General features: G+C 39.5%; 1 protein-coding gene across 7 annotated transcripts in view; it reads right to left on the bottom strand.

The window, feature by feature from the left end:
- Positions 1-367: 367 nt before the first annotated feature.
- The window catches only part of ARMC8 (armadillo repeat containing 8), an 86,811-nt gene continuing 73,995 nt past the window's right edge, over positions 368-13,183 (bottom strand). For 5 of the 7 annotated variants that reach the window (XM_056358171.1, XM_056358168.1, XM_056358166.1 and 2 more), the window contains 7 exons: positions 10,987-11,079; positions 10,366-10,515; positions 8,506-8,601; positions 6,176-6,271; positions 5,611-5,683; positions 4,247-4,340; positions 368-2,336 (listed from right to left, as the gene is read on the bottom strand). In XM_056358171.1, the coding sequence (XP_056214146.1) occupies positions 2,303-2,336; positions 4,247-4,340; positions 5,611-5,683; positions 6,176-6,271; positions 8,506-8,601; positions 10,366-10,515; positions 10,987-11,079 (636 nt within the window). In that variant the 3' untranslated portion in view covers positions 368-2,302. Of the gene's footprint in view, positions 2,337-4,246; positions 4,341-5,610; positions 5,684-6,175; positions 6,272-8,505; positions 8,602-9,638; positions 9,802-10,365; positions 10,516-10,986; positions 11,080-13,183 lie in introns of those variants that run through there. The other 2 variants (XM_056358170.1, XR_008825122.1) reach the window with 2 other exon arrangements.

Below are 13,183 nucleotides of genomic sequence, written 5' to 3'. Positions count from 1 at the left end.
TTTTTTCTGAACACCTTTAGGCACGGAAGTTTTATAGAATCAAACTCAGATTTGCTTTTAGAAACATGAACTGGGGGAGGACGAGAAGAGATATGTAAGAACTTGAGCTCCTAAACGTATACAGCAGGACTGCAAATTTATGTCAGATGCACACTTACAGTTTTGCAATTACAATACTTGCCTCAGAACTTTTTTCTCAGTTCACGCAAAAATATATCTGAATTCTATAAACAAGGTTTCACTTCTGAGGTAATGATACTTATCAAGTTCTCACATATTTTTACTTTCCCTTTTGTTCAGCCCCCAAGGTCCATCATGAAAAATTTGCAGAAGGACATTAAAAAACTGCCAGTCACTTACTGCAATGCCTGGGGAAAAAGTGTCAGGTGCTCACTTTTATTTGTCTTTCAAGAGTGGAAGAAATTACATGACATGTATATATTCGCCTTTGCAACCAAGTGATAACAGTTATCTGATACATAGCACATTCAAATTCCAGGCCAAACTGTGGTCACATATTCTGACACAAGCAGTTAACCTCAAAAAAAAAAAAAAAAAAAAAAAAGGCTATCACAATTTGACCGTCTGATTAGAAATCAAAGATTAAGATACTTATCAAAATTGGTTAGCAAAGTTACAGACATCTCTTCTTGCTGCAGCCTTCCTGAAGTTCAATGTAACAAAAGAATGATTTGGTTTAAGACATTGGCTGCAATCTTCAGCGTGCCTGTTAGTGCTATGTAAATATAGTGTTTGGAGACACTGACGATTAAAACTATGGTCTAAACTGAAATCAGAAAGTAGACACGGGAAGAAAGCAAGAACCTGAACTGCATGAAGGAGAGCTCCCTGCTGCCCTCATTTGTTCCTATGCGTATTTAACTGTGAAGCCACTGGGGTCCCATATTCCAGCCTAACCTTAAAACAGCCGTCTTTGTTTGTAGTCCTATTTTTTTCTCCACACTTACAGGCACAACTTCAGGAATTTATGGACAATCTAGGCTTCTGAATGCAATAAAATACCCTCACTTATTATCCAGGTATCCAAATCCATGCAATTGTGTATATCTGCTTATATACAGAAAATCTGTAGTAACATTACTGAGCTAAAAAACCCAAAACAAAACCAAACCCCCAATTTTTCCATCCCTTCCCTACTTAACACACCCAGCTGATCTTTCGTGGAAATAACTTGTAAGTCGCTAAACTATATCTGTAGGTAAAGGATGCAAAACAGAAGCAATCCCTTTATCACTGCTTGTCAGCTCCTTCCAGTCTCTTAAAGCAGAACTTCTGCAACATACTGTTTGCTCTCTATTGATGTTACTGATCAGAACATTCTTATCACCAGTGAAATAAGCTAATCCCTCAGCAATTATCTGAGCAAGTTCTTGGCTAGGAAAGCAATAGCTTATACCTGCTGATATTGCAGCCACCTGTTCCTTTCCAGAAAAGTCAACAGTCATGCTAACTCTGAAGTATGAGCTTTTCTTCTAAAAATGTGAAGAAATCCAAAACAAGCCAGTTGACCCATTTCCATGGATTTGAGCATGTCATCAGTACCAGGTGACCTTGTATGGCAGTAAAAAACCCTTGGACCTTGTCAGTACAGAATGCGCTGCTTATAATTTGGGGTCTACTGTCTCCCTCTATTTTTCTCTTTAGAAAGGAAGTATAATGTAAGTTAAGCTGAAGTTCAGAAATGCATATATTTTACTTAAAAACATTCATCTGTTCAAAATTCAAAATAAACTTTATGGGATACAACAGTTTGGTTTTTTTTTTAAATAACATTTCATTCAAACTGTATATAATTCATTGAAGTATTCGTACAGCAAACAATGGTTAACCCTTGAAAACCTGTAGAAAAAGATTTTCACACAAAAAAAAAGAAAAACAAAATTGAGGTATCACACCCACACACATTCACCCAAGCACACGTGCACACCCGAGCACACGCACACACATCCACACACACAGGCTGCAGCAAAAGCAGAAAATTGTAGGCCCAAAAGGAAAATGATGACTGATTGTTCTATCCGAAAGTCCAGGTAGCTCAGGAAAAAAAAACCCAAAAAAACCAAAACAACCCCCCAAGAGTCCTCTGAGTAAAGAAACTACCTCAAGAAAATTCTCAAGTGCACTGGAGACCTGATCATTTAAACTGTTTCTGCAAAGCAGCTCCCTGCACCTGAGAAAAATGCAGCCCAAGGTGACTTGTGCAAATATAAGGAGTCAGGAGTATCTCCTGCTATTCCTTAAGTAGACATGAGGGGTGTCCATAGATTCAATTAGTCTTTGATCATGCAAGATACTGCTGGAGTGCTGTCTTCGCCCTGCAATAAAGGAACAACCTGTGAATTATTGGGGTTTGGCTTTACCATCAACAGCTTTATGTACAAGACTATGCCTTATGCCAGCAAGAGAGGGAGGGTGAACAAGTGAGGTAAAAGGAAGCCGAGCCGCCGGCTATTCAGTTTGGAAGAATCTAGTCCGTGGTGCAGAAGCGCTCTGTGTGGGCTCTAACAACTTAAGAATCCACCTTGCATCTAAGAATAAGATGATCTAACCGAGCGTATTAGATGCTTAGCATAAACCAAGCAACTTTCAAGTATGGTGGGGCTTAAGATGCGTGTTGAACTGCATTATCAACATCCCTTACTAAAACTCCTTAAGAACTATAATTATGAAGAGCAATTATTTTTCTGTACTACAGATGCACCATGAAAAGCAGATCTTCGAGCTGAAATGAAAGGTGTTGCAACTCAGAACGTACTAGAAGCACGTTAGTCCTGTTAGGAATACCAGCCCTACCAAAAACATACCATGAGGCGAGAAGGAGAGAAGGACCAGCAGCCAGTGTAATACTGGAATTTATGTGATCTAATGCTGTGCAACATCTCTGTTTGGAGAAAAACACCTCCCAGAAGTCTAGGGTTACAGTTTCATCATCGCCTCAGCTAATTCAGTGTTTTCCTACCACCTGAAGTGAGCAGCCTTGCTCTTCCTTTCTCCCCCACGCGTCCCAATCATGCTATCGTGACCCTGACAGACTGTTCCAAGATCCGATACTACTCGGCAATCCAGAAGAAGATTATTTAATTTTTTCTTCCGAGTTTCCTGCTGTGTTCACAAGCTATACCAGCTCCTCAAGGGGGCTGATGAGGCAGAGCTGGGATATGGTAACAGTGGGAGCGGGCAGCCAGAAGAAACAGGAGGGACAGAGACTTGCAACAGTGCTAAGCGCAATCAGCTCCCTTAAATCAGTCTCTTAAAACCAAGGCTTAAGTGTTGACAGGCAAGGCCCATTTAGCAGAAAGTATTTTTACTGGTGTAAGTTTTACTCATATTTCTCACTGTTTGAAAACCCTATTTAGCTTTTCTGTAATTTTCTGTGAGCCTGCTTACTGGTATCTGTATGTTCCTGATTAGCACCTTCAATACTGATATTCTGACATTGATTTTAAACAGAGAAGTCCTAACTTTACTACAAAGACGTCTAAGAACATTGGAATACCTTCCATAAAAACAAGAACCCCAAATTTAATGCATTTTAAAACAATGCACAGTTCTGAGTGGTGTTGTCTGTGTATGACCTCTTCCAAAAATCAGATCAACTCCTTTAGTTCATGACAGAAATGCGGGCTGTTACTAACTGTAGGTGGGGATAATTGCAGAGAGAACATAAAAAACCAGAAACTGTCATTAGCTATTTTGGTTCTATGTCTTTGTGAAGAAGCTAGACTATCTGTGTGGATACTGTAATTAATGAGTAACAGAACAGATATGTTAGCAGTTACTGTTGAACTTGATTAGTTTAAAATAATGTAACTGAGATTAACAACAGTGGTGATCCTGTATTACCTTTTAAATTCATAGTGTTACGTGATGGTGTACCATTATTCCAGTCCTCTGGAACTTTGTTAGTAGTCCAAAGTTTACACAAATATTTGCGTATCAGTGAGATTTCAGAGAGGATCCTCCACTGGTTTACAAGATTTTAAGTGTAGTTTTTCTATACTATTGAGAACTTCATTAAAATTCATTAAACTCCAGATCAATTCAAAACCTGTTCTTTCAATAAGCATTCATCACAATTTCTTTATACACCATGAAATGCACTGCAATGATAGCCATTTTCTGTGGAAATTTTCTATCATCAAAAGATTTCAAAAATAAGACACTTCTTTAATAAAAAAAAAGATTTCCCTCTAGTCTTCTTTTTTGGATTTTTGTTTATACTCACTTGTCACACAGATTTGGATCCGATGACTGACTCAATTTATGTAGAATATCTACTATTCCCATGTCTCGTAGTTTATCTTGGCGTTCTTGTGAACCTACAACAGTAAGTCACATTGTTGAGAATACCACCAAAAATAAAAGTCTGCAGAAGAAAGGAGTGGTAGCAGAAACCAGCTTAAAGGAGGGGTACGGAACACAGTTCAGCTCAAACTCAGCAACAGAAAAACTCCCTCAGCTGTGGCTGCTTCCCAAGGGAAATAGAGTTTCTTTTTTAGTACTCCATATGTGTATGTTTAAAGAAAAGAAAATTTTGAAGGCAAAAAATCTGAACACATTTTATCCTGAAAAAGCTTGACTTCACCTGGTTTATTATCATCTCTCTGATTTGGATGCAGAGAACATTTAATGGGAGCTGTGTTTCTGAGTCTGACTTGTAGCACTGTATAATGCCAGTCTAACGAGCAGAAAGCCACCAGGAGCGCAGCCAAGTGCCACACACTGAATGAAGTTCTGTGATCCAAGAGATATGGAGTAAGTTACACAGTAGGGAAAAATCAAAAACAAAGTAGACACACTGATTTCTTTGCTGAAGAGCAGCATGGTCAACTTGAGCGTCTGTAAATCATCCAAGAAAGTCCTCCTCCCAGCCCCACCGCTCCTCAAAGTGCATCACCTCCCACCACTCCTTCCCTTGCCATTTCTTCCAGCTCCACACTGCTGCCTCCAGCTGCCCTCTCCACGCTCAACACAAACACACGTATTTCTCTGTGCAGCAGCATCCTGCAGCTCCCTCCTGGTTGCTTTCCATTGTTCCAGGCCATGACTCTTCTTATCGAATACCTTCCCCATTCCTTCCAGTTCCACCCAGAAGTCCTTTGACTGATTTCAAAGACTCACCGACCAACCCATTCAAGCCATCCATGCTGGGGAAAATTCTTTGCAACAAATCCCCTTTCTAATCCATTTATCCTCTCCAGTGAACCTGTTCCCTCCAACAATGAACTTCCACAACCTCCTTAAGGCTCGGAAGCTGGAAGCTCCCTTACTAGGATTCTCTTTCTCTCCAATGGTTTTCAGATTTTACAGAAATGCTACAGGTGGAAATCTCCTACTGTATGACTATCATCAACTATGTACTGACACTCTCTTCTTGTGTCTCCCCTTCCTGCCCCAGAACAGCTCTCTACACTTTCCTCAGTGTCCTCCTGACCACTCTCACTTATTCCATATTACGCCTATAACGATGTCTCCCTTTACGTTTTGGATCCCGCTGTGCTGTGTACTGCAAATACCGATTCCTATGCAACACTAGCCTTTTGGTCAGGATAGTAACTTGTATATGCCTTAATAATGAGGCTTTCTTACCTTCTTCTTCATTCCATATGAGATTAGATACACAGAACATGGCAGCAAGCTGAAGTTTCGCATTTGAATGACTCTAAATATAGAAAAACAGTACTCAAGTTTAGATGAAGAAATTAAGAAATTCTCACTTACATTTTGGCATTCATCCTGTAACAAACATGGTGGCAGAGTTGAGACTAATTCTTATCTACAACTTCTCTCAAAGTTAGTGCCATAACATAAGGCACCTGAGTAGCATTCAGTCACTTCCTTCCAAATACTTATTGAGGTCTACAAGATATCCCTTTTCCAAGATCATGAGATGTTTTCCATGTAGAGTTTTTACAGGTACTGCTTACGTCACTGTAACATTCTTATGGGAAGCAACCACTGGATTTTCCTTTTAATCAGATCTTCAGTACACCCCTGCCATACAGAACTGTACTACGTGATTTCTTGAACACAACTGGGTATATGAAAGTTAAGTGCATGATACTGAAGAATTTACACAACAAAATGCTAAAGTACTCTCTTTCATTCCTGCAGAAGAGCAACATAAAAAACATTTAAGACAAATTCCCCATACCATGTAATATTTGATTTTCTGTAGGATATCATCATTGGTCATAATCAGTTCTTTTGCCGTCGTCCCATCTGCTATATTGGCAAGTATACATAATGTCTGAAAGAGAGGAAAAACTGTTAAGTTATTTGGCAACAGATCACATGCACACTCATACAGTTTCTCTGACAGCTCTGAACTTGTAAAAACCAATTTATTTAATTAGCTTTATTATCTCTAATCCAGAGTTTCCAGCTTGCTTACATCTGGGGCCAATGCCAAAGAGTTAACAGCTGCGGATGAACAGCCCTGGCAAAAAGCAGACATTGCCTTTTTAAAGTAAAAAGCAACATTCGTTAATTCATTTCAATGAGTAAAATTTTAAGTGTCTCATAGAAACATGCAGCATATAGAAAAGATTAAATACACTGGAAAATAAAGCAGTCTATTCTGTATCAGTGGCTAGGGAAAAAACTAAAACCAAACATATCCATCTGGTTCTTCAGGCCAGGAAAAGGAAAAAGAGAGGCCTATCTGCTGATCTAGCACAGTAATAACTTCTTTTCCACAAGTCTCACCCCTGCAGAGATAACTCAAACTACTAAGGCATCTAGTTATTTCTTGCCAATTAGAGAATCCATCCTACAGAATAACCTTGAAGCATCTAGGCTCATGTTGCACTACATACACATGACATTAAGACTTGCACAGGCAGCTTTCCTGGTTCTCAGGAGGCACTGGGAGATGCTCTACAAATTTCTTCCCAAAGAGCTGTGGAAGAACTTAACCATCTCTTCTGGGCGTGCAGGGATGACTACAGGAGGACACTGGAGAATGGCCAGCACCTGTATGATGCCCGTGTCTAAGCTGCACCACATTCACATCAGCAGTTGCAGAGATTTGTTACTTCCAAGCAATTAATTACATACTGATGAGCCCTGTCAGTGACAGAGGTTAAGTACTGTCCTGCTAGAAGTATGTGTTCTTGCGTGCAGATAGGCAGTGCTGGATGTATGACTTGACTGAAATAAAAGCAAGCTGCTGATCACACCACAGGGACAAAAAAAACCGCTCCGTGTATAAAAGCCCCAAACCCTGAAGGCTGTATCCCACCCTAATCTACTAGCCCTTTCCAAGAGCACTTCTCAGAACTGATTCTCCTCCAAAATAATTCTGAGAGGCTTGGCAACGTAAAGAACCTTGCAATGAAGGCCATTCCTGTCACTAGAGCTTTATCAGGAAGAATTATTCAGAAAGACGCAACTCATTAACCCTCAGCTGTTTCAGAACCATGGTATCACTAAACTTGTTATCTATTAAGAATCATTTGGTTGTTGGTTTTTTTTTTCTAATTTTGCACTTAAATAGCCATAAAAGGCCTGTTTTCTTCAGCCCATTCTTCATTGAGCAGAGATTTAGACCAGTCTGGATTTAGCTTTACTTCTGTACTCGTTTGCCATGCTCTTTGCTACTAATATCCATCCTAAGCCAAAGCAACTCTCTAGACTCTCCCACAGCTTCTTGCTGCCCCATTCTTCATCACCACATGCCCTATATGCAGAAGAAACATGGTTCTCCATCTGATTAATTATTGTGACAGATAAGACAATCAGCCAAATTCTGCCCATTTATCCTCTTACTTTTGCCTTAGCATCCCTGCAACAGGTATCCCTGTACACAGACTCCCTTAAGCTGCCACCAAGCCAGGGATGTTTTCCATACAGGCCACCTCCTCTTCCCTTCTCCCTCTTCTCTTGTATACTGCTTAAGTTTTAATTTGTCAGGGCATGTTCCTTCCCGCTTTTTCCTGGGCTAAACCAGCCGACTCATTTCTCTGCTAGTATCTCTCCTCCTCTAATTGCTGCTGGCTCCTGTAGGCACCCAAGAACAGCTGAGTTCCTGCACCGCCCAGCAGAACACGCATTACTGCCACAAGGCGGCTGATGACTGTGTTCTTCATCACTGACTGCTCCAATGGCTGCTACAGGAGCAAATAACCATGATGCTTTCCCCAGCGTGAAATACTGGCTTCTTTCTCTTGCCTTGTTCCTTCTGTCCCCTTTCTGCCATGCAACTGCCTTAGGTTCAGTTCTTCTGCTCTCCCATACAGTGCTCTCCTCTTTAGCAAACCGACATTTAAAAAACCACTCTGAATACAATTCAAATACATTTACAATAATCCATTAGAAAGAACAGCACTCCTGTAGGTACTAAAGTTAAGCTGACAGATCTCAGGAACATATTCACAGCTCATCGTAACCCCAAACAAAAAAGACAAGCTGATAAGAGTAAACATTCTTAGCTGTTCCTTAAATTTCATTCTGCCAAGACAACATGAAACAAACAAAGAGTACCTGCTCTTTGACTTCTATATTGTGCTCCCCTTCCAGAATGAGGGTCACTGCTTGCATGATTTGCTTCCCGTGAGTACTCATTATGTGGTCTATGTGCTGCCAAAGCAATAATGAAATACAATCAACATAACTTTCCAGACAAAGAAGGGGCATTCCTACTTGAATTACTCTAAGTAAAGAGTAGCAACATCGCACAAAGACCCTAGCTCCTAGCAAGGTCTCCCAAAAGCAAGAACTTATCACAGCATAAACACTTCATAATATTCCTCTTCATTTGAAGTTTGGTCTTGTTTGAGAGATATGGCCCTTGGTTCTGATTTCACTGTAACCTGCAGAAAAGACACTGGTTTCCCAGTTGCACGGAGGCCAGTCTGAAGACTGAATCCTGCTGGAGCCAAGCTCTAAGCATGACGCTGCAGTTAGAAAGAACCACTTCTGGTAACAGGGAGCTATCAGAGAGGGGTAAGGAAACTGAGGTTTCTTATCCGGTATTTGCTACTCTTACTGGAACACTGTGACCAGGTCCGATTATCCACATTTCAAAAGTCTGAGAGGGTTCAGAGAGATTAGCCATATACGTTACTTATTGTTTAGGAAAACTGTCTCAAGTTAAAAGACTTACAGGTAAAAGGTCATTTGATCACAGATGATAAACACCTACACTAAAATAAAAATGATCATTAGGTGTAACAGAGAAAGATGAAACTCGATCTACTGGATTAACCGATAGCAAAACTCAAAGAGTGACTGCAAACAGCCACCAGAGATTACCACCACATGGCACACTACAGTTTTTTAAGACGTTAGAGATTCTTGTAGGACTTCTTAAAATTGCTAATAACGAGACCTCATTCGAAAGCTGCTGGATGAGTTTTTCTGGAGTGAGTTTTGGACAGAGAATGGGAATGGCTGGTCCTGGCTCTAAAACATACTACAGAAAGTAGGTGAAGCTGGTATGTAGTTTCAGATTAAGAACACCTTAAGTGATAATGAGACTCTGCTGTCAAGAGCTCAGGGTGAATTTAATGAATGAGTGTTTATTAAATATCTTTTCACATTAAGACAGAGCTAATTTTCTATGAAGCTTATTGAGACTCAACGAGTACAAATATCAGAAGATTTTTTGCAGTGACCTTTTTATGGTAGAAACACAATACGTGACAAATGCACAGTAGAGGCTTCGTGGTTTTTTTCCCCCACAAAAATGTTGGCTTGCCAAATGTTTGCTGCATGTTTTCCCTCTGTTCTTCACAGGGGATTACCCCTTTCTTTTCCTCCACCAATATCTCTTTCTCCCTGTCAAAAACAATTCATGGGCTTACATTTTCAAACCATTTTATTTCAGTGTGTAAAATGAACGTATGCATTTTGTAAGTGCACAGTCCCACAGTCAAATTCAAAAAGCCAGTACTATCTATATAGTTGGGTAAGAACAGAAATATTTCAGGTGTCAAGAAAGAAGAAACACAGGTATCCTTAAGCTAAGCACTGCTCCACACATTGACTCAACAGTGCAACGCTCTTATTGTTGTTCTGGACAAGTTTCACAGAAAGACTGTTAGGAAAATAATTTTGCTGAAAGCTAAATGCAATGGAATTGAACATTAAATGTAACTGTCTAGCTCTATATTTGATCATAATTACAAAGTTACAGTGGACATAGATAACTCTTTCAAATGCTTTCTTATGCAGATTTGTACATTTGGTTACAGCTACTTGGATAAATCCAAAGGCCTCAGTCATAGCAGTATGTGGAACATTAATCTTAAAAAGAAAAATAACCTGTCTTACAAAAAGGTATTGTATCGTTTCCATGTTTGATCGGCTTTCAGAAGAAGGTGTGTTTGCAGCTCTACTTACTGGGCGAGTAGACAGAAGATTCCTGAGCAGTCCCAAAGTTTTCATCAGAACATTTACATCAGAATCAGAAAGCAACTGGAATAACTGCTCTGTACTCAGACCTCGTAAGATATCTGATTTGATCTTCTGTTCTGCTTGAAATGCCACGTTCTGAAAGAGACAGATATTTTTTGCTTGAATTTCTACATTGAACTTGGGCTTTCACTTTTCTAGTAGACTATTACCTGCAAACATATGTCCCTTCCTAAATAATCTTGCAAAGGTCATAATTTTTATGAACTGCTATACAGTGAATTAAATTCCCACACAGTCTCATGGCTGACCTCGTTATTACCTGCTTTTATTTGTCCCCTGGAATGCTACTAACACTACTTAACTGTTTCCCTGAATGATCCTGGCAACCAAACTGGTATCAGAATTGAAGTCTTTATTTTATTTTATGGACTAACTAATGAAGTGTTCCAGGCTGATACTGTTTTCCTTCTGTACTTAGGTGGGAAAGACAAGCCGGATTTCAGTGATGTTATTTTTAATAACAACTGATGAGTTCTTTAAGTTACATTCACAAACTTCTTAAGAAGCAAAATCACGAGCAGTATTTCATCCGTGTGTTCTGCTTACCATTAAAGCCCAAATGCCGTTCACTCGCAAGGCAAGATTTTCACTCTGTGTTAAACTACATAGAAGTTCTATGGCTCCTGATTCTAAAATGGGCTGAAATGAAGAGGGGGGGGAGGAAAATGTCTTTAAAACACTACTTAGACTAATTACACATATACAAAAACGTAAATACAATACAAAAAAGGCTTGCTTATTATCTTATTCTTGAGTATACAACATGTCTAGTCCACTCACATGAACTGGCCAAGCCACACCTTATATTCATGAGCATTAAAAGGGAGGTTTTCAAGGAAAAATTCAGATCAAGATGGCTTTATTCTCGTGTGCATGTGTACATGTATACACACGGCCATACACGTGTGTGTGTGTGTATATATATATATACACACACACACCTACTGCTGTAATACTACACGCACATCTGCCACACTCACACAAGCAAACAGGTTTTCCACAACAACCTTCAGCATGGGACTGCTCTGCAAAAACAGTCTTCCTTGAGCAATCACATCTTTTTGGGTATCAAGCAGGATGCATGCAACTGTTTAAAAGAGGTTACGGACAATGAAAGCTGCTTGATTATCTTTGTTGACATTTAATCTTTGCATTTACTAATCAGATCAAACCAAAATCCAACAGAAAAACTTTAGCATAATGAAGAAAACCGGAGACTCTTCTTGATGATCAGATTGAAATGCAAAACCTTGCAGCATCACATCTTTAAATGACAGGATAAATATCACGCACCTTTTCTTTCCAGCTGACTAATGTAATGAGAGTTAAGTTTGGACTAACTGCTTTCAACCTGAACCAAATTTGAAGTACTAGTTTTACCTAAGACCTGAACAGCTCATGTGCTAAAAGGATTCATCTGATGGCTTATTCCACTCTAGTATTTAAGGTGTTCCTTTCTTCCAGAAGTTACTGCTTCAAAAGCAGTGAAGTTTTTTACCTGAGTTTTGGGGAAGTTGTGTGGTTTTTAACCCAGTTAAGAGCTGAATTAATCAGAAAACAGGAATGTGTGGAAAAGACAGCACTTTGTAGGAACAGGCTCGTCTCAGGGAATAGCAGCAGGACTGTAACAGAACCCTGCAGGCAGCAGCAGTTTATGCCAAAGTTCACCTGGTCCCAAGCACTTGTGCCCTGCAATGCCAGTGAGTTTGCAACGGATCAGATAGCTGGCTGGCTCCTAGGAACTTCTCCACAGCCACAGCAGAGGGGAGACATTGCAAAACTGGTTTTGACTCAGCTCTTTTACAGGGTAAAATACAGATCTGCTTCAGCTTTGTTTATTTTCTGAAGCAAGTGGTAGTGTACATACAATTTTCAAAATACTATATAGGGAAAAAAAGGTGATATATCAAATAAAGATCAGGTGGTTTATAGATGCTTTCAAATCTATTGTTTCCAAATATGCCTCTGTTTTGCATATTTTGTTTTAGCAATGATGTTTTTTACATGAACCACATGTCCCGACAGAAAATGCAGTATTTCAATCGAATGTGAAGTGGAAACACTACACTGACTGGGATATGTCGTATGAACAGGGAAGCCCACAGGCCAGTGAACTGTGCTTGTGTTACTTCAGTTAATATTCGGTCTCACAGACCTGACTAAAACCACCAAGATCAATGGATCAAACCAAGGTAATCTGAAGTGCGCCACAGGAGCCCACATATACAACCTTGCAAATGTTTTCTGTAATTAAGAAATATTTAAGACTTGGGGAATTTTCCATTGCTATGAAGTGCTGTTATGTATGTATGATCTGTATGAAATACAGACATTGCAGAAATCAAGAACAGATATCCTGTATCGTTCATTCAAGAACAATAAAAACCACAACTCTGCCATGCCACCATTTTTCAAGATTACAGCAGTAAGTCTCTAAGACAATGGATCATATTTCCAATTATCAGTTTGTTTTCTTCTTCCATATCAATTTTTAGGTAAGTATTCCACAAATAAAAAACCTCCAAAATTTTGCATCTGATTCTTTTCTTTAGAGACTACATTTAACCGTTCAACCATATTTAACTGTAACAGCACTGTAAACAGATGATTTGAGGTTTTTCTATTCACAAACTATTAGTGATACAGCCTGCCTAACACTGCAGCTCTAGAACACTTCACAAATAGTGGCTACCAATTAAGACACCTTTATGCTTACTTATCCATTGTATAATGTAACTTTTGT

This window comes from Falco biarmicus, chromosome 13 (genome assembly GCF_023638135.1).
Source record: "Falco biarmicus isolate bFalBia1 chromosome 13, bFalBia1.pri, whole genome shotgun sequence".
Classification (NCBI taxonomy): Eukaryota; Metazoa; Chordata; class Aves; order Falconiformes; family Falconidae; genus Falco; species Falco biarmicus.
This window is presented reverse-complemented; position numbering and strand designations above follow the sequence as displayed.